At 52.1% G+C, this 27,431-nt stretch overlaps 1 protein-coding gene across 1 annotated transcript; it reads left to right on the forward strand.

Moving 5' to 3' along the window:
• The first annotated feature begins 16,057 nt into the window (after positions 1–16,057).
• On the forward strand, positions 16,058–26,538 carry LOC105464911 (protein kinase domain containing, cytoplasmic). Its single transcript, XM_011713044.3, has 7 exons — positions 16,058–16,842; positions 21,205–21,327; positions 22,001–22,272; positions 22,901–22,980; positions 23,247–23,354; positions 25,180–25,353; positions 25,562–26,538. The coding sequence occupies exons 1-7, from the start codon at positions 16,204–16,206 to the stop codon at positions 25,645–25,647; spliced, it is 1,482 nt and encodes a 493-aa protein (XP_011711346.2). The 5' UTR covers positions 16,058–16,203; the 3' UTR covers positions 25,648–26,538.
• The last annotated feature ends 893 nt before the right edge of the window (positions 26,539–27,431 follow it).

Here is a 27,431-nt window from a genome sequence, read left to right on the forward strand (position 1 = left end):
ATAAATGGGTGATGTGTGCTCTGAAGAATTTCAGCAGTGGAGCTGAGCCAAAAACTCTTCCCATCTCCTTTATGATCAATGAGTCAAATTTGTGAAAGGATTTGTTAGACCAAAGACAAATGCTATGCTCTTTGTTGAGTCTCAGATTATGACTACTGTTAGGGCAACATCATCTGTGTCCACTCTAGGTCTCAGGGTGTGGTCAGAGATAAGACCCAGTTGATCTTCAGGGTGGGAATCAGTCTGGGGCTATGTTAGAGGGTCAGTCTGTAGCCGGTGTAAGTTGCACGAAGAGAACACATCTCTGCCAAGCTGACTTGGAACTGAATAGAGAATGGAAAGTTCTCAAGCCAGAGACCCTTGTTCCTGGGCATTCAGGGTGGAGAGATGATATGTGGGAAAGTAACTGGGTGTGGGTGTGTGGGAGAGTGTGGGCCAGAGGACCCCAGGAACGGGAGTGTGGGGACGGACCCACTAAGTGTGCACCATGTGATTTTGAGTGCTACATACACGAGAGTGCATGGTGTGGCACATGTGTGTGCTGTGTGTGTTGGGGTAACAGAGGCCGAGAAGGGTGTGAGAGAGACAAGCACACACCTGTAATAACATTGGCTTCAGACGCTATGAGAGAAGAAATTCCCCCAACTGTTTTATCAGAGCCGAAGTTACCAAATTACATTGTTGTTTTAAATTTGAGCTTCTCTGCCTGCAAATCGGGGGCTCTCAGGTTCATGAGCTTAATGCTTGGTTGGGCCTGGAGCTCCACTTCCCAACCCAATCGGGGCTCCCAGAGCTCCCAGGCCCAAGAAACAAAAGTCTTCTCTCTCAGGGCTTTGAAGTGGAAACACTAACTGCTCCCTTTAATTAGAAAGAAACCCCCTATTGTTCCCGCTTTATTACTGATGGATGAAGACATAGCAGCAGGGGCAGATTCTCAAGAAAGGGGGAGGGGAGCTGAGGAAGGAGTGGAGGGGGCAAAAAAAAATCTCTGTTTGGAATAGAGATTCTCCACACTTGGTCTCCATACGCAAACCAGACCTATTTCAGCACCTAGACCACAAAGAATTTACTGGACATTTGGCCTTCTATTCGATGTTATAGGAAAGACGGAAAGAGTCTCAGCCCTCAATCAGTTCATAATCTAGGTAAAACAGGGCAGGGGGAGAAGCATGAAAGATCATTGATATTAAATCAGTCCTGCAGGCTGGGTGCAGTGGCTTATGCCTGTAATCCTAGCACTTTGGGAGGATGAGGTGGGTGGATTGAGGCAGGAGAATCAGTTGAACCCAGGGTGGGGCCGGCGGCGGGAGGATAGGCAGAAGTTGCAGTGATCCCAGATCGCACCACTTCTCTCCAGCCTGGGCAAAAGAGTGAAACTCCGTCACACACACATACACACACACACACACGCACACACACACACACACACACACAAACTTAGGATAAACAGAGTTGGGAGATAGCTCCATAAGACAATCTCCTAAGAAAATTCTGGGGGTGGCTGCTTGGGACCTGAGCTGGATGCTGCAGACTGGGGAGACTGGCAGAAAGACTAGGGGAGGGTATTCCCACACCAAGCAGGGTAAATGGAATGTGCAAAGGCACAGAGGGAATGGACACAGTTTCATTGGAGGAAGCGGGTCTGGTTGTGGAGGAGGGTGCATGTAGGCGACCTAAGGGAAATCAGGTTGGGTAGAGCAGATGGAACAGAGGAGAGAAAGACTTCGAAAGTGTTACCGGAAAAGGGTCCCGATTCACCCCAGGAGAGGGTTCTTGGATCTCGCACAAGAAATAACTCGGGGCGAGTCCATATTGTGAAGTGAAAGCAAGTTTATTAAGAAAGTAAAGGAGTAGGCCGGGCACGGTGGCTCACGCCTGTAATTCCAGCACTTTGGGAGGCAGAGACAGGCGTATCATTTGAGGTCAGGAGTTCGAGACCAGCCTGGCCAACATGGTAAAACCCCATCTCCACTAAAAATACAAAAAATTAGCTGGGCATGGTAGCATGTGCCTGTAGTCCCAGCTACTCAGGAGGCTGAGGCTGGAAAATCGCTTGAACCCAGATTGCAGTGAGCCGAGATCATGCCACTGCACTCCAACCTGGGCAACAGAGCCAGACTCTATCTCAAAAAAAAAAAAAAAAAAAAAAGGTAAAGGAATAAAGAATGGCTACTCCATAGGCAGAGCAGCAGCTTGGGCTGCTGGACTAAGGATACTTATAGTTATTTCTTGATTATATGCTGAACAAAGGGTGGATTATTCATGAGTTTTCCAGGAAAGCGGTGGGCAATTCCTGGACCTGAGGGTTCCTCCCTTTTTTATACAGTATAGGGTAACTTCGAGGTTGCCATGGCATTTGTAAACTGTCATGGCTCTGGTGGGAGTGTCTCTTAGTATATTAATGTATTATAACTAGCATATAATGAGCCATGAGGATGACCAGACGACACTCTCGTCGCCATCTTGGTTTTGGTGGGATTTGGCCAGCTTCTTTACTGCAAATTGTTTTATCAGCAAGGTCTTTATGACCTGTATCTTGTGCCGACCTCCTAGCTCATCTTGTGACTTAGAATGCCTAACCTCCTGGGAATGCAGTCAGCCTAGTAGATCTCAGCCTTATTTAACCAGCCCCTATTCAAGATGGAGTTGCTCTGGTTCAAACACTTCTGACAAAAGCACATAGGGAAAATGGCCCTGATGAGATCATTAAGGAGCCACTGGGCCTTCTTGAGCCAGGAAGTGACCCAATAAAAAGTGGACCTTGGGCAGATTAATGTGGTAGCCCCATGCAGGAAGGCATGGAGGGGAGAAAGCAAAGGTGGAAAGACCAGCTGAGGAGCTCCAGCAGAAACCCAGATAATGATGGCTTAGACTAAGGTGATGGCAGTGAGACTAGGAAAGAGAAGGTAAGTCTGGGATAGATTTCAAAGGAGGAAACAAGATGTGTTGACAGAATAGATATAAGATAATATAGAAGACAGTCAAAGACACCTCCAAAATCTCTAGTCTGGGAGGATAGAAGGGTGGTGGAGAGGGGAAGGGTAATGGAAGCTGCCCTTGAGGGAAAGTGGGGAGCCAGAGGAGTTAATAAGCAAATCCCCCAAAAGCTTCATTCTCTCTTCCAGAGTCAAAAGATATCCTGAACCCAGTACTCAGGCAACAGTAACTCCAGGGTAGGAAGGCCCTGTTCCTTGAGACTGGGAACACCATTAACGAAAACAACCTTTGTATAATTTGTTCTTCATGCACTTCAAAGTGATTCACACCTATGCCTCATTTGATCCTCAAAACAACCACCACAGGTGTCATTATCCCCATTTTGCAGATGAAAAAACTGAGACCCAGAAAAGCTAAATAACTTGCTCAAAGTCACATAGGTAGTTCAGGCCAGAGTTGAGAGCAGAAGCCTTCTGACTTTCAGCTCAGAACCCCTCCCAATGCCTATTGGCAGACCAGACTAGGGGAGGGGAGGGGCCTGGAGCTGCCTGTGCCCTGAATCACTGGGGGCCAGGAGTCTGGGGCTTGGAGAGAGGGTCCACTCCCAAGTTCAACCACACCCTCAGCTTACTCCTCACCCTCACATAGGGCGTAAGTCGGGAGCCCAGGGTTGGAAACGCCAAGTCTAATCAGACCTCACAAGCCCACAGATGGTTTGAATCAACATGCTACCTTGATAGGAATAATGAGGAGTCTCGAAGACAGTCTTATGCCAGCTCCATCCATCTGGACATAGAACCACTTCTTCCACGAGAGTTTCCCTGTCCAGGGTCCCATCACCCCCTAAGCCTGGCAAATGCTTCATGAGGAAGTCCCTGGTCCCACATCAACACCTGCTCCCTGGCCCCCACCAGCAGAACCACCCACAGGTTTTCCAAAATCTCTGGCCTTCTGATTTGACAAGCTCTGACTTCTTAGGCCTTTCTTGAGGCTGAAAAGGATTGCTAGGGAGAAATGAGTAGCCGGGGGTTATAGGCTGGGAAGGGGGTGTGGAGCAATGTGGTGGGGTCAATAAGCCTGGATCCAGACAAATGCAGACTAGACCGATGTCCCGCCCACTTCCTGGCAGAGTGAGTGCTCCCAGCATTCATCATTTTATTTACTCAACATGACAAATGTCATCATGACATTTCTTTGGATGGGACACCTAATCTAGGGCACCCAAATCCCATGCGGTCTGCGATTTATAAATGTACAAGGTCACAGTGTCCCAGGAACAGAACCAGACCTATGATTTAGAAAAACCTTGCCTGTTACTGGGGGAGCCCATTAGAGCCAGGCCCTCAGAACAGCGGCAGTGGTTCTTCCCCATGGAAAGCTCAGGCCTGGGCTCCCAACCCGCTATGTGCAGCCCTTTGGGCAGAGACCCGCTTTAATGAGAATCTGGCCCTGCCCAACCCCCTAGCTTAGCAGAGCTTGATTGGAAGCTTAAAAAACAATGAAGTTAATTTTTAAAAACCTTTCATTGAGTTCCATGAGACCCCTATTAATTTTATTGTTTCAATAAAGCATTTATTTAATTGTCTCCAGAAGGGCCCTGTTAAATGCACAGATGTTACCTGAGTCAGAAGGGAGGGACCTGGGTGCCTTTTTTTCACCCTTTCCCATTAGCACATTAGCAGGATTCTGTTATTGGATTAACTGATTGTCACCTTCAAAGTCACAAAGGACAGCCCTAAGCAAATACGACACAAGGCAGGTAAATTCTGAAGAGCAGGGCAGGTCACAGTTGCAGGAAACAGGAAACCTGGCTCCTGATAAAAAGACTGGGTTTGGTTAAGACAGAGGAGAGTGGCCGGGAGCAGTGGCTCACACCTGTAATCCCAGCACTTCGGGAGGCTGAGGCAGGCGGATCACGAGGTCAGGAGATCGAGACCATCCTGGCTAACACAGTGAAACCCTGTCTCAATTAAAAAAAAAAAAAAATACAAAAAATTAGCCAGGCTTGGTGGCGGACGCCTGTAGTCCCAGCTACTTGGGAGGCTGAGGCAGAAGAATGGCGTGAACCCAGGTGGTGGAGCTTGCAGTGAGCCGAGATCATGCCACTGCCCTCCAGCCTGGGCGACCGAGCGAGACTCCGTCTAAAAAAAAAAAAAAAAAAAGATAACAGAGGAGAGGATTTTCTTCTGCTGGTGAAGAGACACTTGTCATTTAGCCTCTGACACAAGAATGATATCCCTAAAAAGATCAGAGGATGAGTGCATCACTAGATGCATGATGTCCAAAACACAGGAGGGGAAGGGCTCAGCTTGAGTTGGCAGAAGATCTCTGGAACGTCATGTTCAGTCCTTCTACAATTATTACCGAGCACCTACTCTATGCTGCCACTGCTTGGAGCTTGGAGCATACATCGGTGAACAAAACAAAGACCCTCCTCTCATGGTGCTTACATTCTAATGAGGAAAGACTAACAACAAAAAGTCAAAATACGACAGACGTAGCAAGATATTTTCCAAGAATGTTAAGTGCTCTGAGAACATAAAACAGAGCAATGTAGTAGAGTGACCAGAAACACACAATAAAAAATATTGACTAATTGCCTACGGGTCATCATTCCTGCCTGATGAGATGATTTGAGTCTGAATACGGAGAAGCCAGACACAGGAAGGTCTAAGGCCTCCGAAGACCTCTCCAGGCAGAGGGAGCGTCAAGTGCAGAGATCCTAGGGCTGCATTTGGAGAGAAGCATCACCAAACTACGAAGTAATCAGAGGAGTGTGATGGAGGGAGGGGCCTCAAAGACCTCTTTCAGCAAGAATATTTCAAGAAATGCCTCAGGACTAAGACTGCATCATTCATCTTTGTATTTTTGGTTATTCGCTTGGTGTCTAGCACAGAGTAGACGATCAATAAGGTAGGATGGAATGTGGGGAAAGGAATGAGATGGAAGGGAAAGGTGAACACTTGGGGGGAACTACATTTAGTCAGGTTTTTTGTTTTTGTTTGTTTCTTTTTGTTTTTAGAGAGGGGTCTCACTCTGTCACCCAGGCTGGAGTACAGGGGCTCCATCATGGCTTACTGCAGCCTCGAACTCCTGGGCTCAAGCGATCCTCCTGCCTCAGCCTCCTCAGTAGCAGGGACTACAGGCTCACCACCATACCCAGTTTTTGTTGGGTTTTTTTCATTTTTTGTAGAGACAGGGTCTCATTACGTTACCCAGCCTGGTCTCGAACTCCTGAGTTCAACTAATGCTCCCACTTTGGCTCCCAAAGTGCTGGGATTACAGATGTGCGCCATCGTGCCCAGCCTTAGTCAGATTATTGTTTATCTTAACAGATTAAAAGAGAAGAGAAGAACAAACAAGTGGACAAAAGCTCAGTCTACATACTAAGTCATTTGTTACCAAGCTAGGGAGGTAGAGTGAAGGAAAGGAGATGGGGGGTACACATCTGGGTATCAACATTTAATTGAAGAAACAGTAATAACATTTAATTGAAGAAATCAACATTTAATTGAAGAAACAGTAATAACAACCGCTCTTGAGATTGTTATAGGCCCTGCTTTATAGTTTACAAAACACTTTTACATACCTTTACTCTTTCCGACAGCCTTGTGAAACAGAAAATAACAAATATTGACTAATTGCCTATGGGCCCTGATCCTGTGCTAGACGATGGGGAATATATGTTGAGCAGAAATCAAACAGGGCCCTGTCCTCATGAAGTTTATAGAGTAGACTAACTTTAATCAAACAACCCACAAATTAGAGAAATCACAAGCACAGTGAGTGTTGTAATGGACAGGTACATAGGGCTGTACCTGGAGTGATTGAGCTGTTTGTCCATTAGGGAAGAGTCCTGCTTTGGTAAGGAGATTGGTTGAGACCAGTGACTCCAACTTTTTCACCACCAATAATCCCTTTTATGCTGGGTACAGTGGCTCACACCTATATTCCCAATGCTTTGGAAGGCCAAGGCGGGAGAATTGCTTGAGGATTGCTTGAGGAGTTCAAGGCTGCAGTGATCTGTGATCATGCCAGTGAACTCCAGCCTGGGCAATACAGCAAGACCCTATCTCTAAAAAAATTTTTAAACATAATTTTAAAGGGTCCCTTTTATTCATCCTGCTGCCCCACAAACCCCAGATTTTGAAAGAGCCCACCTACCTGGGTACATTTACATAACAACACACTTATTTCATTTTTCTTTTCTTTTTTTTTTTCAAGAAATGAAGGAGTATCACCCAGGCTGGAGCTGGAGCGCAATGGCACTATGATGGTTCACCGCAGCCTCAAACTCAAACTTTTGGGCTCAAGTGATCCTCCCGCCTCAGCCTCCCATATAGCTGGGACTAAAGGTATGCACCACCAGTCTAGGTTACTTTTTAAATTTTTTACAGAGATGGAGTCTCATCATGTTGCCCAGGCTGGTCTCAAATTACTGGCCTTGAGCAATCCTTTCACCTTGGCCTCCCAAAGTGCTAGGATTATAGGTGTGAGCCACCATGCCCAGCCTATTTCCAAATTTTTCTTAAGGAAAAACCAATGTCATTTGTCAAGATGAGATGCTGAATGCATGATATAATTCGGCCATAGGCAAAGAAAGTCAATGTTTCTCTTGACTGGGCCGGCTTATCATGAAATACATATAATTTCCTATAGGCTTTCTGGAATATTGACAAAAGCTGATAGCCACCCTCCTCCCAATACATTTGTAGACTCCTGGAAACCTTTGGGCCCTAAGCTGGGAACTACCATTCTATGGTCATACCCAAGATCCCTTTCAATTAGGGGCCTCTCTGAACCATGAAGCATAGCCCTCTTGTGTTCAGGCATTTTGGAAAGAAGCAATGGATGTGGACTAGAGAGGTCATGGATGGCTTTCAGGAAAAGAAAGGCTTGAGGCTGGGCACAGTGGCTCACACCTGTAATCCTAGCACTTTGGGAGGCCAAGGTAGGTGAATCGCCTGAGGTCAGGAGTTTAAGACCAGCCTGGCCAACACGGTGAAACCCCGCCTCTACTAAAAATACAAAAATTAGCCCGCCGTGGTGGCGGGCGCCTGTAATCCCAGCTACTCAGGAGGCTGAGGCAGGAGAATTACTTGAACCTGGGAGGCAAAGTTTGCAGTGAGCCGAGATTACGCCACTGCACTCCAGCCTGAGCAACAGAGCGCGACTCCATCTCAAAAAAAAAAAAAAAAAAAAAAAAAGAAGGAAAGAAAGAAAGGCTTGAGATGGGCCTTGAAGGATGGACAAGGTTTGGCTAGGTGGAGAAAGGTCATCATCAGGCAGGAGTTGCAGAGTTTGCTCTAAGATTAGTGAGGCAACCCGCCAGGCTGCAACACAGAGTCAGGAAGCACTTGTGGATACAAGAAGTGAAGAGGTAGGTTGCAACGGACTTTAAATGCCAGGCTAAATTATCCTCCAAATGATGGGGAATCATCAAAGATTTTAGAACAGGAAAATGATGTGTTGGAGTGATGTCGTTGGCAGATGAATCTGGTGCCCATACATGCTTTGAGGTGGGAAGAGAACATTTAGGAAACCCAATCAACAGAGCAGATGTGAGAGGAAGAGCCAAGACTTGGGAGGACAGCAATGAGGAAAAAGGGAGGAAATCCAAGAAATATTTTTTTGAAAGCACAGGACTTGAATTTGAGTTTGGAAACATCAAAGAGACTCCAAGATGTCTAAGCTTGAAGCTGGCGGTAGAGAACAGTCACCATGGGATGGTGGTGGAGGGAAGGAGGTAATGAGTGTGTGTGGGATCTTAGAGAGCCTTTATACACCACATGGTTAGCAGAGGTTACCTCTGGGGTTGGGGTTGAAGGGACAGACGAGGTAGTTCGCACATTTTACTATAGATAATCTCTTTTAATGGAGGGAGTTTGTGTAATTTTTATTCTTTTTTTGTGCTTTTTGGAATCTTTCAAATAATTATTTTAATTCCACAAAGACTCCCAGGGTATTGTTAGCCCTTTATAAAACCATCACTCCTGATTTCTTCTCTCTCCCCACAGGGCCCTCTGGAGTCTCTGAGAAACACTTCATAGGTGTCTGGTCTCAGCTCCTGAGTCTGTGGTTTTCCTTATGCGGCGGGGGAATGGGGTGGCAGGCAGGGGAAGATTCTCTTCAATGTGCCTCTTCTTGTCTCCATCTTTTTTCCCCTACTGCCCCAGGACGGCCTGCCTTTATCCTTTAAAGGCTTACACATCATCAGACACTTATCTTTGAACCACGATTGCAGCGCTGGGCTTGAAAAGACTGACCTTGGGATTTTTGTAGCTGAATGAAGCCCAACCCAGCTCAGATCATGAACTAAAATGCAGGACAGAACCAGGAAGAGCACAAGCTCTGCGGTCAGAGGCATCTGCATCCAAATTTGGGCTCTGCCTCCTAACAGTCTCTTTGGCTTTCTTACCTAAGTAACCTCTCTTATGTCAATTTTCTCATCTTGAAAATTGAAGATAATAACAGTATTTATCTCCTAGAGGTGTTAAGTGGATTAAGTGATAATGAAAGGCATTTAATAAGTGTGCTTTTTATTAGTATTAACAAGAACAATAAAATAATAAATCTTTATGACCAAACGTTGTTGCTTGGAGGCAAAAATGACCTTAATGAACTTCCACGTTGGTTCCCATTGGTGACATGTATTTGCTTCTCTGCCTCTCCCTTTAACTGGAATTTTCTATTTTCTCAAACTAACAAAAAGCTGAAAAAAGACCCTGAATCGGGGCCTGAGGCACTGCTTCTTCATTTCTCTGCCTCTTAGGATTGATGTGACAGTTATCAGATTCCTTAATCTCATAAGCCTCAATTTTTTCATCTATAAAATGGGTGTAATCATTCTGACCTCACAGTATGTATCAAGAGGTTAGACAGCTCATGGTGCACAGCAGGCTTTCAGGACACGATAGTTCTCCATCAGGGTTCCAGGAAGGGGCCAGCCCTCTCTGAGTTCTTTCTTGCCTGTCCACTCCCGCCCCCCGCCCCGACCTACCCCATCTTCCACATTCTCCTTTCTATTAGTCCCTGATGTTTTGGGGCAAATCTTTCCAATTACATTGTAAGCTCCTGAGGGCAGAAGCAGGGGCAAGGCCTTCTTAACTGTAAGGAGCAGTCTTTCTTCTGGGTTTGGGTCCAGGCTGGCCTCCTGGGGGAGGCAGGGATGAAGGAGAGAACTGTCAGCCCCCTAGAGGTTCAGAACCAAATGTACAAACTCAACAGCCCCTCTTTTCTTCCTCTTTTCTCTCCATTTCCCAAACTGCAGCTCTGTGACCACTTGAAATAAACTGCTTCTTTCTAGTTGACCATGGCCTAGAAACATGGCCCCATTGACTCGGGAGTACATTTGGCTTTGTCAGAGAAGGTGTGATATGTTCACTCCTAACCACCCAGCCCCTATGCGCCCATCCCCATCACATCTGGACAAAGACAAAGGCCTCTGCTCCATCAGTCTGAGCCGCCTGAGTCCATCTGTCACTCACTGATCGATGGCCAATTCTCCCTCCCTCTACCTGCTGCTCCATCTGCCAGGGACTACGGAGGCCTAGGGGACCAGCCCCCACTTTTCTCACTCCCCTAAAGAGTCTCCAGAACACAGTCCCCATTCACCACAGGGTCCCCACCCCAAGGCTACCCCCTCACTCCTCTCCAGTGACAGCTCTAAACAGGTACCTCTAAGCCTTCTCTGGGACCACCAACCCCCTCTCCAGTCCTCAGTCCCACCCACCCCTAGCTCCTCCAATCTCAAGAAACAGTGAAGCAGGGGGACACAGCTCAGAAAGCCAGAAAAGGGACAGAAAGACTAAGTGTCACAGAGCATCTCCCTGGCTGGTGGGTGAGGCTGAGTAGCAGGAAGGCAGGAGGAATAGACACCCAGGCACAGGAAGGGGTCTGAGAGGGACACTGGGGGCCACAGACTCCGAGGCAGAGACAGAGAAGCCAGCCCAGGCATTGAGGGCTCTGAGAGCCCACAGAGCCTTTTGGTTTCTGGGTTCCAGGAGGGCCTCCCCATCTGACAGGGTCGTGGAGCTGAAATGGCTCGTATTCCCATCCTGAAACCCATGGAGGGGAACTAAGCTCTTTTCCAGAAACGGGTGGAAGCATCTCTCCTGAGCCATGGCTTCCTCTGTCTTCGTTTGACTACTTTTCTCAGGATTCAGAATTTTTTGTCTCTCTCTCTGTTTCTTCATGTTTAACTATCTCTGCACTCACGCTTGCACACTCGCTCGCGCTCTCCTCTGTCTCTGCCTCCGATAATTTTTTAGGGACTCTGCCTTGGGGCTCCCGCTCTCCAGCATGTGGGAAACCTGACCTTCATCATCTGTTTTTTATATTTTGGAAACATCAGCTTCACTTCCTACCTGAGGGAGGTGGGGGTGGAGGAGCGGCTGCCTGGCTCCACCCTTTCCCCCACTCTTTTCAGAATCAGACCCCTCCCCTACAGCCTTGCTCCTGGGAGGACAAGCTGGGGCTGTCCCTGCACTCAGACTCTGGCATCAGGAGGCTCAGCCCAGGTCCTGAATCATGGTCTTCCCTCTGAAGCTCACCACGGTGTAGGGGAAGTGGTGAGGCCTCCTGTGATGGACTACTGGTTTGCTGATTTGGGAGAAAGGGGAAATTCCAGGCACAAAAGAGCCCAGGAGGTTAAGAGATTTCACCTATGGGAAACAGGATAGAAAGTGGTTCAGGCCGGGCGCGGTGGTTCACGCCTGTAATCCCAGCACTTTGGGAGGCCAAAGTGGGCGGATCACTTGAGGTCAGGAGTTTGAGACCAGCCTGGCCAACATAGTGAAACCCTGTCTCTACTAAAAATACAAAAATTAGCCACACTTGGTGGCCTGCGCCTATAATCCCAGCTACTCCAGAGGCTGAGGCACAAGAATCGCTTGAACCCGGGAGGCAGAGGTTGCAGTGAGCCAAGATCGCACCACTGCCCTGGGTGACAGAGTGAGACTCCATCTCCAAAAAAGAAAGAAAAGAAAGAAAAGAAAAAGAAAAAGAAAAAAAGAAAAGAAAAACAAAAGAAAGTAGTTCAACCCTGTAATTCCAACACTTTGGGAGGCTGAGGTGGGAGGATTGCTTGAGCCCAGGAGCTCAAGAACAGCCTGGGCAACATAGTGAGATCCTGTCTACACAAAAAAATACAAAAATTATCTGGGCATGGTGGCTCACACCTATAGTCCTAGCTACTTGGGAGGCTGAGGTGGGAGAATCACTTGAGCCTGGGAGGTGGAGGTTGCAAGTGAGCCAAGATCAGGCCACTGCATTCTAGTCTGGGCAACAAAGCAAGACCCAAGACCCTATCAGAAAAGAAAAGAAGGAGAGAGAGAGAGGGAGGGAGGGAGGGAGGGAGGGAGGGAAAAGAAAGAAAGAATAAAAGAGGTTCAGGTTATTTCTGTCCCCTGGCAGAGTTATACCCAAACAAGTTGTCTAAGATGTTGTCACAGATGTTTGTTTGAAATTTGTGTAAATACTAGTAGGTCACTGATTAATAAGATTGAATCCCTGATTCCGAATCCCAAGCTCTTTATGTCAAGTTTTCCAAGACCTGAGAAATGTATTTTGTACATTTCTTTTCTCCACAAAACTCTAAGAATAGACACTCAATATCCCAAGGACCTTCTGCAACAGGACCCCAGTTGCAGAAGCATTATCTCTACCTTACCACCTTCTGGGAGGCCTGGAAGCATCACTTGGCAAAGATTAAGTGGAAAGGCTAGAAGACCGTAATTCAGGAAGAGGAACTGGGAGAGAAGGCACTGATGGGAAAGCACAGATGATGGCTGGGGCAGGAGCTAGTACAGGCACCTGGTTGGGGAGTCTGACTTTGTGTGGAGGAATGGAAAGGGGGACACACGCCTAGGTGGGGGGCTGGGGCCAGCTCATGGAGACCTGAAGGCCAGTTCAGCTTATCCTCCCGTTTTTGAGTAGAAGAGTAATACTCCAAAAGAGGTGTCTGAGTCTTGGCCTGCAGGGAAAAAGGTGGACAATAAAGAAGGCAGCTGGGAGGCTGGAATAACCCTTCAGACAGTCTAGGATGATGCGACAGAAACATGCAGAAAAAAAGATATTGAAAAGACACTTTGAAGGAAATTTAGCATTTTGGAGTCTGGGCCATCTGCCCTCTTCCCAAGGATTAATATCCAAGTTAAGTGTTTTGAGTGGGGTAGGAGCATGGCAGAAACATACAGGCAGCAAGAAAACATAGAGCATTGGACATGTTGAGCCTTCTAGACCTCGCACAGACACTGTGGTGTGAGGACTGCCAGAAGCCCTGGGGGAGACAGGGAGGATGGCCATCCGATGGCTCCTGTATGAAGATGGCACTGAGGGCTCTGAGCTGGACACTGGCCTGCAGACTCTGGCCTGTGAGGCCCAGGCTATGGGCTCCACCTGGTCTTTGAGTGCATGGGCAGACTGCAGATCAGGGGCCTGCAGTAGCATTTCATGTATTTCAGTTCTTTGAAATGATTCCTCTCCCTGGGTGGCAGGAAAAAAAAAAAAAAAAAAACCAAATAAGCAAAATACAGTTAAGAACTCAAGAACTGCCAATTCAGAAACTCTAATCTGCTCAAAAAGTTCAATCCCTTTCTTTCAGAAGCCAAAAATCCATTTCCATCTCAGATTGTATATGTGTGTCTGAGAGCTGGTGAGGGAGACAGTGAGTATGAGGGGGGAGGCCACTGAGAGGCCTTTGTTGCTGTGTGAGCTACTGCTGTGTGAGTACTGCTCCGTGGACCTGTGTGTGTTGCACGCACATTTGTGCCTGTTTCTCAGGCCCCTGTGTGCCTTGAACTTTCAAACCATAACAGAAACACTGAAGCTTGGCAAAGATATCACAGGAATAATTATCTAATTTCAGAACATGTTATTATAATACCTACATGATGTGTAACGAACTTAACAATGTTCACGTTATATTCACCTACTCTGAGCTATAGACTCACAATGCCAAGTTTTACCCTCAGAAGTTTCTCCAAGACACAAGGGCAGAGCAGGCCCCAAAGAAGGCTCTTCAGGGAATATTCCCCCACAACAGCTCCCTCACGGATTGAGATGTTTGGCTGGGTAGATGTCTATCAGGAAATTGCTGGAAGGAGGACAGAGCCTATCTTGGGATGGCAACTGTTCCTCCCAGAATCCTCATTCCTCTCCAGAAGAGAAGACATGGAACTGATAAGGAATTAGCAGCCATATTGGGGAGACACAGACAGGCTTTTCCTGATTCAGCTGTGGGCCAGGGGGCCTCCTGATCCACCCAGCTCCCCCTTTTCCCCAGGGGCCTGAATTGAACCGGGGCTGAGTGTGAGGGGAATGTTTGCTGTTTGCTGCTGTTCCCTGTTGACTTTAGCCAGTAGCTCTGTTTACAAACCCAGGTTGGTTTTCCCAGCACAGTTAATTAGACCAAAGACATCTGGTGTAAGGCTGGGGAGGGCATCTGCTCAGAGCCTTCCCCCGACACCCTGCAGCCTGCAGCCACGGCCCAGAGCGGGATAGAACAGCTCCATCGGTACAGACCGGACTCCACCAGACCCAGCATTCTCGGAGGAATCATGGCTTCCTTCACCCTGCCTTTCCACACTTGCTAAGTCAGACTGGGCCCCAACTCCCCAAGCCATAGAGAACAAGGAAGTCCGGGCTGGACTCAGCTCTCTCCTTGGTCCTTCCATGTCCAAAGGAGCAGGGCATAAATTCCGGTCCCTTTCTCATCACAGACACTGCATTCTGTAGGAACGCCAGACCTCTTCAGTGAAAATCTCCCCTTCCTGGACACATCCCCCAACCCCCTCCACCCGCCCCCCCCCCAGAAAAAAAGGCTCTGGACCCTTCTCCTCCCTGACCCCTCCCCAGCCAATCCCTGACACTATGAGGACGACAGAGATTAACCTGGCCCAGAGGGAGGCAGGAAGCTGCCCAGGAAGGTAAGAGGATCTAGGTGGGCAGTGTCAGGGCGGCGGGGAAGAGGAGAGCTGAGAGGGGGAGGGGCAGCGGCTTATCTCTCCCAGGAGGGGGGAGCTCACTCCAAACAGCTAATGCACTGGCGTGTGAAAGCCCCTCAATTAGCACTAATGATGCAATCAAGGAGGGAGGAGGAGGGACCGAAGTTCTGGTGGCGTCAGCACCAACTTACACACAAGGTACACATTCCCTTCATCGGACACAATGGCCCCTTCAGACACGCCGAGGCACACACTCCACAGACAGCCGTCCGTGGGCACAATCGCACTCTTTGCGCAAGCTACTAGCATGCACATAGTTCACGGTACGCGGCTGACCCCCTCAGACCCCAGGCATCCTGGGGGGTAGGGAGCGACTCCCAGCTGCATTTGGGGCTTTAGGGGCAAGGAAAATCAGAAACACTTAGTAAAAGGAGTTGAACAGGGCATCTCCGGCGAGTTCACGAGCATTCCTCTATGCCTAGAGCTCCTATCCCACGCGCGCTCGCAGGTGCTGGCCCGGCTGCGCCCGCCTCCCCCTCACCATCGCCCCAACGCGGAAACCGGGGCTGAGCGAGGAGCCACAACCCCCGGCCCCACCCGCGAGAGGCGGGGTCCACGCGCCTTCCCTGAGCCCAAACCGCCCCGAGGCCTCCAGTCCCAGGAGGCAGCGCTGAGATCACTCGGATCTTCGCACCCCGGACTTAGCTGCCCGTCCCCTCCGGAGCCCTTTACCCGCCGGCCTCGCCCCTTTATCTTCCTCCCACTCCGCCCGGCCGGCTCCGTTATCCACCTCCCGATCCCGTTATCCGGCCGCCCCGGCCCCGTTGTCCGCCCTCACGTTAGGCGCGGAGTCCCCGCGCGCCTCCTGGCCGCCGCCCCCTTCCCCGCGCCCCAGACGGAGCTTGGGGAACAGCGGGCAGGGCAGGGCCGGAGCCGCCTCCGCTCCGCTTCCCAGGCCGGGACGGCCGCGGGAGGAGGTCCCGCTGTCAGTCAGCGGGGAAGGCCGGGCTGGGCGGCCGGAGGGGGCGGTGCCGAGGACGGGCTCGGGCCGGGAGCTGGGAGGCGGAGGCGGAGGGGCGGGGGCGGGGGCGGGGGCGGGGGCGGCTCCGGGCCTTATAAGCGGCGGGGGCAGGGCGGCAGGGAGGCAAGTGTCAGGCCGATGTGTCGCCCGCGAGGGGCCGGGGTCGGGGCCGCCGGGGCCATGCGCGTGGGCTGGGCAGGGGGCCAGCGGGGCGCAGAGCGGAGCCGCCTCGGAGCCTGAGCCGCCCGGGGCCGGGGCCGGGGAGCCGCGCGGGGCCGGCCGGCCGGGGGGAGGGGAGCGATGCGGCGCCGGCGGGCGGCAGTGGCCGCGGGTTTCTGCGCCTCCTTCCTGCTGGGCTCCGTCTTTAACGTGCTCTTCGCTCCGGGCTCGGAGCCTCCGAGGCCAGGCCAGTCCCCTGAGCCTTCGCCGGCCCCGGGCCCGGGCCGTCGCGGGGGCCGCGGGGAGCTGGCCCGGCAGATCCGGGCGCGCTACGAGGAGGTGCAGCGCTATTCCCGCGGGGGCCCCGGGCCCGGCGCGGGCCGGCCGGAGCGGCGGCGCCTGATGGACCTGGCTCCGGGCGGGCCCGGCCTGCAGCGCCCCCGGCCCCCTTGGGCCCGGCCCCTGCCCGACGGCGCCCCAGGCTGGCCCCCGGCTCCTGGCCCAGGCTCCCCCGGCCCGGGCCCGCGCCTGGGCTGCGCCGCGCTTCGCAATGTGTCCGGCGCGCAGTACGTGGGCTCAGGCTACACCAAGGCCGTGTACCGGGTCCGCCTGCCCGGCGGCGCCGCGGTGGCGCTCAAGGCGGTGGACTTCAGCGGCCACGATCTGGGCAGCTGCGTGCGCGAGTTCGGGGTACGGAGGGGCTGCTATCGGCTGGCGGCCCACAAGCTGCTTAAGGAGATGGTGCTGCTGGAGCGGCTGCGGCACCCCAACGTGCTGCAGGTACGAGGGTGGGGACGCGGGAGTGACGGTGTTGGCTGGGAGTGCCCAAGACCTTGTCAGCCTGGCTGGAAGATAAACCCTTGATCTGGAGTGCCAGTGACTGCGCCCAGGCTAAGCTAGACGCAGAAGCCGGACCATGGCGCTTCCCACTGCACCACCCTGCTTCTCGCTTCTGGGTGGGCGTCCCTTTACCGAAGAACTCCTGGGCTTCTCCGCTTCCACACATCTCTTAAAGACAGACCAGGACAGAGGCTCCCAAAACTCAGGGGTGGGGCAGTCCATTAGGGCTTAGGACTGTACTTTGGGCTGGAGTTAGGAGGTTGAACACCAGGGATATTACCCCAAGCCAAAATGACCCTAAGCCAAGACACTTGAGTCAGAATTACAACTGTGTGATAAAGTCCCCCTTCTTGATGGAACTTCTCTCAACTTCCAGTGATTTGTCTGGTTTTGAAAATGAAACGGGACAGCAACGGGGTTGGGAAGGGCTGGAAAGAGACCAAGTGTCAGCCTTGATTCCCATAGAATTTCCCCACCCACCCACCCCCAGCGCCACCCCAGAAGACACTGGAAGGGGGCTGGGGGAGCAGGCTAGAAAAAGGGAACACAGCCCTTCCCAGAAGTGAACCAAGGGTTCCCCAGACCTTAAAAGTGGGTCCTTGAGCCCCTGGAGAAGCCTCAAGGTCTCAGCTCAGTGGACAGACTGGCGGCCTGAGGATCTAAATGTCACACTGTCTGAGTGTATATAGATAGCCAAGAGGCGGAAGGTTGAGAAGGCCAAATGCCCAGGTTCCTACTCAATGGGACTCTGCCTCGCCCGTTCGCTGGAGACACAGAGGAGAGCTGAAACCCCCACCTTGTCCCCTCAAGCTAGACTTAGAGTGGGCCTCTCACAGTCCCAGCACTGCCCTTATACTACGTCCTCTCTTTCAGGTCTCCCTCCATCCTAAGATTAGACAGACTATTCCCTTTGCACATATCTGAGCAAACTGAGAGGGGAATCCCTGACCGCTGTTGGCCCGGTGAACAGGGGTGTGTGCAGCCTCCCCAGCGGATGAATCTTGCACACACCTGCCACCTCCCAGCCCACTCAAACTAACCTTTCTGCACCCGGCAGAAATGACCGCAAACCCAGGAGTCCCTCTTTCCTTTCCTCAGGAGTGAGATGGCGCCCCAGCCCTGGAGGGAGATGGGTGGGCATCGAAGAGTAGGAGAGATTGGCCGAAAAGCTGTTTATACTCCTGTTGGCTCCCAGTCTCGCCCTCCTCCATTGTATTCCCCCACCCTGGTCAGACAGTTGTGACCAGGCCCTGGGCCCCAAGCTGGTCTCGGGAGCTCGGGCAGAACCAACAGTTGCGTGTGGTGAAGCCCGGCTGCACAGCTCACACTGTGTCTGCAGCTTCAGGGAGTGAGCCCCTGGTTACGTGGCCATTCTGACTGGGAGGATCTTGTACTCTTTGCTTCCCAGGGACTCTTGGGAACTTTTTGGAAACTCTAGGGTGTCAGCCAGATCCTGAGGGAGTGGAGAGATCTTGAGTGACTTAGCAGGACATAAAGTCTTAGTTACTTGACTCAAGACCGCTCTGCCTTCAGACGAGTTTGATGTTTGATGTGCTTTCCTATCTTTTAAGAAACGTCTCCCTCACTCTTCCTGCCAGCCCAAACTTCCTAACAAGCATTCAGCTAACGCCCCACGCATATATCACAGGACAGTCCTCCTCTGAAATGTCAGGCCCCCAGCCCAATTCTGAAGGCACCAAAGAACAAATTACAACACAATAGTTTTCACCCTTCCCTCACCAAACCAAGACCAGGGTTGTCTGGGGTTGGCTGTGTGACTCCTTATTGTAGAGTCCCAGACTCTACAATAAGAGTTAGTGGCCCCAGGGCACAGGGTTGCTAAGGGAGAGAGGGTCACAGGTCCTTTCTACCCAGGAAAAGTGAAAAGTGAAAAGTGGGGGGCCCTTTAGTGTGAGTTTAGGGACTGCTTTGAGGGTGGCTCTCCCCCATTCATCTTCTGACCGCCAGCTGTCTTTGCTGGCAGGGAAGCCTACAGTGGGGTCTTCCTGGCCAGGAGGCTTCAGGGCAGGTGTACAGGGAACTAGAAATAATGCTGCTTTAATACCTCTGAGTCATTTAAAATTTCAAAACCATTTGACTGTTTGCTGAACTGGGGAGGAGTCAGAGAACATTTCTAGAGTTCCTAGTGGTGCAGGCCCACCACCCTTCCTCTCTGAGCAGCGCAGAGTTGGTGCTGTGGATTCTAATAGAAAATGCCCAGGCTAGCAGGCCCCACTCTGCACCTCCCAGGGCTTTCTCTGGTCATGGGGATTGCCTGGGCGAGATCTTTCCATCCATCTTCTTCGACCCCTCCCCATCCCGCCCCTGACACACGCACACACACTCCCTCACGTGACTGACTCCTCTATAGCCCAGGGCCAAAGGGCACAAGGGTCTTCCCTCCCCTCAATCTCTCCCCACCTCTCCCGTGTCATCCTGGGGCCCCCAGGCCTGCCTGGGCCCAGATTCTGGCCCTGCTAAAGTATATTTCTTCTCCCAACCGAACAAAAGATGTGACTGAAATGCTCAGCCTCACGCTTCCTGGGGGGGGTTAATGGTGTCTTTTTATTTTTTCCTGAGGGGTGTTGATTAATACCTCGTTAACAGCGCATTTAACGACCTCCGGGTGTTTAATAACCTTCAGAAGTTTCCCACAAAGGCTCAGACTCTGGGCAAGAAAATGAGAACCAGGCCCCAGGGCTGTTCCCCTTACCTTCCCCCCACCCCACCAGGATCTGGGGCCTCCCTGGACTGATGGGAAGGGGGTGGAGAGAGAAGAGGGTGCCTGGAGCTGCCCTGGCCCCCCAAGTCACAGCCCGAGAGTGAGGCCTTCCCCCATGCCAGCAGGATGACGGAGAGCTGAGGGGGCACTCCTGGGGCGGAAAGAGGACATGTGAGGACCTAGAGTGGCTCTGGGGAGGGTGTGAACGATGGTATGAGGGTGACAGTGCACAGGGATATCCAGGCCATGGGCTCAGCATCCCCACCCCTCCACTGCATAGTTCTCCTCTCCCCCAGTCGGGCCTGGACAACTCGGCCTTCGTGTTTCTACCCCACAGGGTGCTGGTGGTTTTGAGCACCATACGAGTCTCTAGCTGCTGTGGAGTATGCTGGAAGAGCCAGGGAGAGGCCTGAGGATGCTGTTTAGGTGGTAGTGACAGTCAGACTGTGCTCCCCAGAAGTCCCTGGGCAGTGCAGAGCTTCTCCCCACATGATATCGAGTGGGCAGTTCCCTGTGAGGGTAACCCCAAAAGAACTGATCTTCCAGGAGGAATCATCACTCACTACCAACCCCACTGATACACATCACTCATATGCAAAACACACCCCGGCATGTGCCCTTAGGTACCTTGTTCTTATCACCACTTGTTACCAATCTGAGGGAACTTGCTTTTCCTCCCTCAAGACCCACACAGAGAAAACTGAAGCTGCCAGAAGGTAGAAATGGTGAGGGATACAGATTGGAGGAGGGGAGGAGGGATAATGCCCAACCGTATGCTGGCTTGTGTTTTAGCAAACAGCATCCTTAGAAAAAACAGATTGTGGCCGGGCACAGTGGCTCACGCCTGTAATCCCAGCACTTTGGAAGGCCAAGGCAGGCAGATCACTTGAGGTCAGGAGTTTGAGACCAGCCTGGCCAACATAGTGAAACCCTGTCTCTACTAAAAATACAAAAATTAGCTGGGCATAGTGGCAAGTGCCTGTAATCCCAGCTACTCGGGAGGCTGAGGCAAGAGAATTGATTGAACCCAGGAGGTGGAGCAGAGCTGAGATCATGCCACTGCACTCCAGCCTGGGCAACAGAGCGAGGCTCTCTCAAAAAACAAAAACAAAAAAAGACAGAAAGAAAGAAAAACAAGTTGTAGAATCCGAGTGGCACAAATTCACATCTTAGCTCCTGCACTGATGGGCTGTGCCACCTTATGCAAGCAACTTAACCTCTCTGAGTCAGCCTCCTCACCTGAAGTTGGAGATAATAGTACCTACCGTGCCCATTATAAGAATTGAGTTATGCACATAGAGCAATTTAGCAGGGTGCCTGGCACGTGGTTAACTCCCAGTGGCCAGACCTGCCCATTTACCTGAGTAGGAAGGGGTGAGGGGCTGGCTTGATGAGTAGGAAGTCTGACTACAGGAAAGAGAGGGCATGCTTCCCAGGCAACGCTGCATTCTCTTCTGGCCTGAGCTGAAGCAAAGGCCTAGGGATGGTGGGGGGAGAGAGAGGGGGAACCTGACAGTCCAGCCCTTCCCTGTCCCCACCCCCACCCTGTGACCTAATGACCTGCCCTCGGCTTTCCCCAGCTCTATGGCTACTGCTACCAGGACAGCGAGGACATCCCAGACACCCTGACCACCATCACGGAGCTGGGCGCCCCTGTAGAAATGATCCAGCTGCTGCAAACTTCCTGGGAGGATCGATTCCGAGTGAGCTTAGAGGAGGGCTCGGGCCCTGGGCTCCTTGCTAGGATGGTTCTCCCTTAGAAGGCCAGCCCTCCAGAGCAGCCCCCACTCCTCCTCCACCCAGGGAGAGGGAGGGGAAGAAGGCGCACAGGCTGACTCAGCCACCGGCCAAAGTGTTCAAAAAAGAAGGAAGGCATAGAGGATCCCGACCTTCTGTGCTCTTGCCCTCCTCACCCTTCCTTGTGCCCGTGTACACACCAGCTTGTGGGGGCTGGCACCTTAAAGAGGGGAGCACTCACACACTCACACTCAGCCTGACCGTGGGAGGGCCAGTGTCCTAGAACGAGGAAAGACCTTAATACCATGTTGACCCTCCCGCTACTTCCATACACTAAACTAAAACTACATTCAGGATGCAACTTCAGGGAAGAGATGCATTACCCCCAGACCCTCGCTGCTGCCGTTTCCCACCCACTCCATATCATTTGCAGGGTCAGGCCAGCTGAGAGTTAATAGGAACTCACTGGCCTCCTCTCTAAGGCTGCTGACCTTGGCCTTTGTGGAGCACTGGGACCTACAGGAGAGAAGTGCCAACCCCCACAAGCAAAGTTCAGATTCTACAAGGAGGGCGCCCTCGAGTCCCACAGACCCCCATCCAGGAGAGAGGCAGTGAGCAGTCTTTTCTTCTGCCCCTCAGATCTGCCTGAGCCTGGGCCGCCTCCTCCACCACCTGGCCCACTCCCCACTGGGCTCCGTCACTCTGCTGGACTTCCGCCCGCGGCAGTTTGTGCTGGTGGATGGGGAGCTCAAGGTGACGGACCTGGATGACGCACGTGTGGAGGAGACGCCGTGTGCAGGCAGTGCTGACTGCATACTCGAATTTCCGGCCAGGAACTTCACCCTGCCCTGCTCAGCCCACGGCTGGTGCGAGGGCATGAACGAGAAGCGGAACCTCTATAATGCCTACAGGTGACCTCCACCCCCGATTCAGGAACTCCATCGAAGGAGAATGGGCCAGGAGGGCATGGCAGGAAGAGAGGCAACGTGGAGGCCAGCTGGGCAGGGAGACTCAGCCTTGACCAGAGTGAGGGAAGGCTTCTACCCTGTCCAGAAGGGAACGTTCAGGCTTCTGATGGGGAGGCTAAAAATAGCTCCAAGGAGAATCTGTGTTAGGGGGTGGCAGCTGGAAGCTTCTTAAAATAGTGTTGGACTCGGAGCCTAGGGCTGCTGGAACTGGCACTTTTCCCTTCCCACCCAGGCCCTTGTGCTCTGGGAAATTCCTCACTGGGCCCCAGCCATGGGGCTGCTCTGACACCGGGGGTCAGTCAGGGGATGATGTGGGGCTGGGAGGTGGGCAAGTCCTGGGAAGGGATGGGAACCAGGCCCCTGGTTTCGGTTAGTGTGAAGTTAGGTGTGGTCTTAGCATGCGCCCAGCCCCCTCCCCCGAGGCTGAGTAGACTTCACAGCAGCCTGCCTGGTTGCTAAGCCTGAGGGATCCGGCTCCCTGGCCAGGTTGGCGTTTACCCCAGGTTGGAATAGAAGAAGGATGTGTCTCCAAAGGCTGGATCCCTGAGCCACTGGTTTCTCTCTGCCACAGGTTTTTCTTCACATACCTCCTGCCTCACAGTGCCCCGCCTTCACTGCGTCCTCTGCTGGACAGCATTGTCAACGCCACAGGTGAGCTCTCCAGGGCCCATCTGCTTCTAGGCACCTTCCCCCTGCACACTCCCCCAGCAAAAGTGGGGAGAAAAATAACCCAGGGCAGCAGGGGGTCCAGAAACCATCACTTCCTAAGGTGGCATTCTGCTGCAACCTCCCCACTCCCCAACCTTCTGTTCACTGGGGCACAGGCTCTGGAGGCAGAGCCAGGAGCAGCTGGCTGCTGACTTCAGGGAGGAGTGGGAGCCCCAGGCCTCCTGTCTTAGCCACACTGCACTCTGCAGGAGAGCTCGCCTGGGGGGTAGACGAGACCCTGGCCCAGCTGGAGAAGGTGCTGCACCTGTATCAGAGCGGGCAGTATCTGCAGAACTCCACGGCAAGCAGCAGTACTGGTGAGTGGCCCCAACCTGATCCACAGGGAAGCGAGAAGCAGGTGGGAGGGTGAATGACCCTGCCCAATTAGGCTAAGTGGCCTATTTCTCTGTAACCCTTTCTCTGGTTACCCTTGTCTCCAAAGGCCACTCTAGGGGCTCACATAGAATCGTGGAGGGGCTGACATGGAGTAATCTGAGGTTCCATCTCTAGCTGAGCTAGAGCAACTATAATTCTGCCTTCAACCTGGGGGTGGACACTGACACCCTACTCTGGATGGCTCCAAACCCTATCATGTACTGGCTATGTGACTTTGAGCAAGTTACCCCTTGAACCTCACTTTCCTCATCTGTGAATTGGGTTCACCATTACCCACCTCACCAAATTCTTATGGGAATTAAATGTCAGGTGAAATGTGTGAAAGCAATTAGTGCAGTTCCTATGACACGGCTGGAACACAGTATATGTTTGCTTCCCTTTCCTTCCTCTAATCTCCGGGGGCTAGAAGGACACTGGATGTTAGGGGAGGCACACACGGAAACCAGCCAGGAAGCTCCAAGGGCAGGGGGAGAATTCTGGCCACTGGTTTCAGGCTGTGGTCCTTCTGCTGAAGCCCTGGGGTTTAGCTGGGGTTGGCAGGGGTTGAGGGGTGAGCAGCCTCCATATTCAAGGAGCTTTGGCTAGTCTTAGGGGTGGGGGAGCCCTGTTAGCCCTGGAAATAAAGTTTAACGAGGTGAACAATGGCTGGCTCTGTCCCTGAGGATGCCGTTTATGGGGCTGTAAATCACAGTCAGCCCTGGACTTTGGTCTAGTCCCTGGTAGAAGGAGGCAGGAGGGCGGGGTGGCCAGAGGCCCAGGGCTTCTGCATTATCAGCCCAGAGCTGGGGCTCTCCAGGCAGTGGGAAAGACAGGAGCAAACAAGAGGCCAGCAGCTGAGCAGCTCACTGGATTGTGAGTTTTCAGAGCTTCTGAGGCTCTCTCTGTAGAATGAGATCTCAGATTTTTCCCTCCAGCCCCGTCCCCACTCTAGCCATGATTTTTTGCATTTTAGTCCACTTGCATGCCTCTTAACTTCAAAAACCCCTGACTCCCTTCCATCCCAGGCCCTTCTGAGGAACTTGCCTAACTTCTCTCCCCAAGGCCAGGAGAAAATGTGAATGAAGGTTGCTCTGAACCCTTGCAGGCCACACTGGATGCTGGTTAGAAGTGCAGATTCTCAGTTCCACCCCAGACCTACAGAATCAAAATCTCCATTTGGTGGGGCATGGTGGCTCACACCTGTAATCCCAGCACTTCGGGAAGCTGAGATGGGAGGATCCCTTGAGCCCAGGATTTCAAGGCTGCAGGGAGCTATGATTGTGTCACTGCACTCTAGTCTGGGCAACAGAGTGAGACCCCATCAAAAAAAAAAAAAAAAAAGAATCTGCATTTTAACAAGAGTCCTTGGTGGGATTCACGTGCACATTGAAGTTTGAGAAGCCTTGGCTCTGTCTAAAATGTCCTGACCTCAGCAATTCGCCTAGACAGCTGGGACTCCATGGGTCCCTGTATATGTCTGTCCCCCTTGCATGTGCCTGCTATCTTGTACTGCCTGACCCAGCTATGTGCCCTTCGATTTGGGAGATATGTATCTCCTGAAAACCAAGTCTGTGCTTTGTCTTTTTTGATGAATCAGCCCAGTTTCAACAGTGGTAGCTGCCTTCATCTCCATGCTAGAGGGTTGGGCTGGACTTTAGCTTTGACCTAGGTGATGAGTCTTGCTGCCCTTTTCAGAAAGTGACACATCCCTGGGCATTCAAACCTGGGCATACAGAGTTCTCATTTTACTCCATCCCCAACCCACAGAGTACCAGCGCATCCCAGACAGCACCATCCCCCAGGAGGACTACCGCTGCTGGCCATCCTACCACCATGGGGGCTGCCTCCTTTCAGTGTTCAACCTGGCTGAGGCTGTGGATGTCTGTGAGAGCCATGCCCAGTGTCGGGCCTTTGTGGTCACCAACCAGACCACCTGGACAGGTGAGCCAGTGGGAGAAGCCCTTCTAAGGGAGATGGCAGGACCTCTCTGGAGGTTGATAGATAGTGATTGCCCATCGTAAGTCAGGGGGGGTGCTGAGATGATGAGAGAGAGGTATACGTGTCTTCAAGGCAGTCAAATTAGGGAGAATGGCCCTGCATCCAGGAAGAGAAACATCCAGCCCTGTTACCTCTCACCTCTGCCCCCCAGGTCGGCAGCTGGTCTTTTTCAAGACTGGATGGAGCCAAGTGGTCCCTGATCCCAACAAGACCACATATGTGAAGGCCTCAGGCTGACCTGTCTGAGGGCTCGGCTGACCAGCTGACTATCCTCAGCAGCAGGGCTTGCCTGTGGAGGGAGTGACTTGCACTGGCAGCGCTGCATGTCACCTGGGAACCCCTGCAGACAAAGCTGACATCCCAGACAGACCGATGTGACCAGGACAAACGTGCAATAATGCCAAATGTTAAAATGTGAGTTTACCAGCCTAGCTATGGGACTGCTGGCTCCTAGTCCAGGAATCTTGGGGGGATGACTGCCTCTCCAACCCTCTGGGCTGCAAGCAAGCTCAGGCTAGTCTCCCCAGTGGGGGCTGTGTCCCTCCCTGGGACAGTTCCGTGAGCAGCCCCGTCACTGTGTTCAGTAGTGTGAGAATGTAGCTAAAGCCCTGCTGCTGCTGCTGCTGCTGCTGCTGCTGCTGCTGCTGCTGCTGCTGCTGCACTTGCCACGGCAGGCGGGGGGCTGCGTGGGGACAATCCATCTCTGAGTGTTCTCTCAGCTGAGGTCTGGACAGGAGACTTGGCGGGGGAAGCTCCAGGATGTGGGTGATTCTGTACCTGGGGAGGCTATCTCTGACCTCCCGACAGGGGGCAGGCACTCCCAGGCCAGCCCAGGGGTCAGGGGCCGAGGTGCACACCTCAGCATGAGCCAAGACTGGGGTCGGGGAGCAGGTGCGGTTTGAGCCAGGACCTGGGGTGGGGGTGGGGCCGGGGCCTTTCTGCCTCATTTGCTTTCAATGAAAGCCGCAAAGCAGCCAAAACCAGGCTCTCCCCCTTCCTGGAGTTTGAATATCCAGAATCTTTTGTACTTCTTGTTCATTAAATTGTTTATTTTTGTAAAAAAAATAAAATAAAATTAGTTAATAAAATGATGTTTCACAGCAAACTCTTCCCCAGCAACAGTTTCTTAGGTTGTGACTTCTTGGTCCTCAGTTATGTCCTTGGTATATGTTTGTGGGGATGCGTGTGTCACGGGAAGATGAGTGAAATCTCAGCAGCAAACCCTGAAGTCATCACAAAGTGTTTTCAGGCTCTGCTCCCACCCATGGTGCCCACCTCCCACTGGGCCCTCCACATCATGTCCCCAAAAAAGACATGGGGACTCCCTTTTCCCCCAAGGAAGTTCTCATTTTTACAGACCAGCTTCTTAAGTATGAAGCCCTAACCCAGTGGAGTAATGTCCTCATGGTGGGATGTCAGCCATGAAGGGGTCACCAGGGGTACTCGAACAACCTGCAGGTGGGTCAGCTTTACCTCTGCACAGGGTTGGACCTGGCCTGCGCCCACCACAAGGTCACGGGCACTAAGCTTGTCTGAGTCTTTCTCTGAACATGAAATATATGAACAGTCAGAAGAAAGGAGGGTCTGTGGAAAGACCAGCTTCCATTTTGTCGATTGTAGGAGGGAAGGTCTAGCCAGTCTGTATCGAAGCCCAGAGCAAAAACAAGGACCTGCGGGTTCGGGATCACACGGAGGCCAGAGAGCCCCGCCATGAATGCAGGGCTTCTGACTGGAAACCCACATCTTCTCTCCTATACACCATTCTACTTCTAGAATATTCTGGATGGACGCAAACCTTTGGAGGCTTTAAAAAGAATCACCAAACTTTAACCTGATTTCTCCTCAACAGATGTGGTTGGTGTAATTTCTCACATAACAAGATGTCCCTTTAGTCCGAGGTGATTGAGAGCCGTATTAGCTCTGGAGTGCTCGTCACAGTTGTCACTCTGACCCTCAGGGTTGCAGCTTGCCACTGCCATCCCCAGCCCACACGCCCCACATCTTGCCTCTGGTGTTGGGCT

This window comes from Macaca nemestrina, chromosome 13 (genome assembly GCF_043159975.1).
Source record: "Macaca nemestrina isolate mMacNem1 chromosome 13, mMacNem.hap1, whole genome shotgun sequence".
NCBI classification, from domain to species: domain Eukaryota; kingdom Metazoa; phylum Chordata; class Mammalia; order Primates; family Cercopithecidae; genus Macaca; species Macaca nemestrina.

Coding starts and splice junctions, on each gene's coding strand:
- LOC105464911 (XM_011713044.3), top strand. CDS start 16,204: ATGCGGCGCCGGCGGGCGGCAGTGGCCGCGGGTTTCTGCGCCTCCTTC. Junction 16,843..21,204: donor GGCACCCCAACGTGCTGCAG/GTACGAGGGTGG, acceptor GGCTTTCCCCAG/CTCTATGGCTACTGCTACCA. Junction 22,273..22,900: donor AACCTCTATAATGCCTACAG/GTGACCTCCACC, acceptor TCTCTGCCACAG/GTTTTTCTTCACATACCTCC.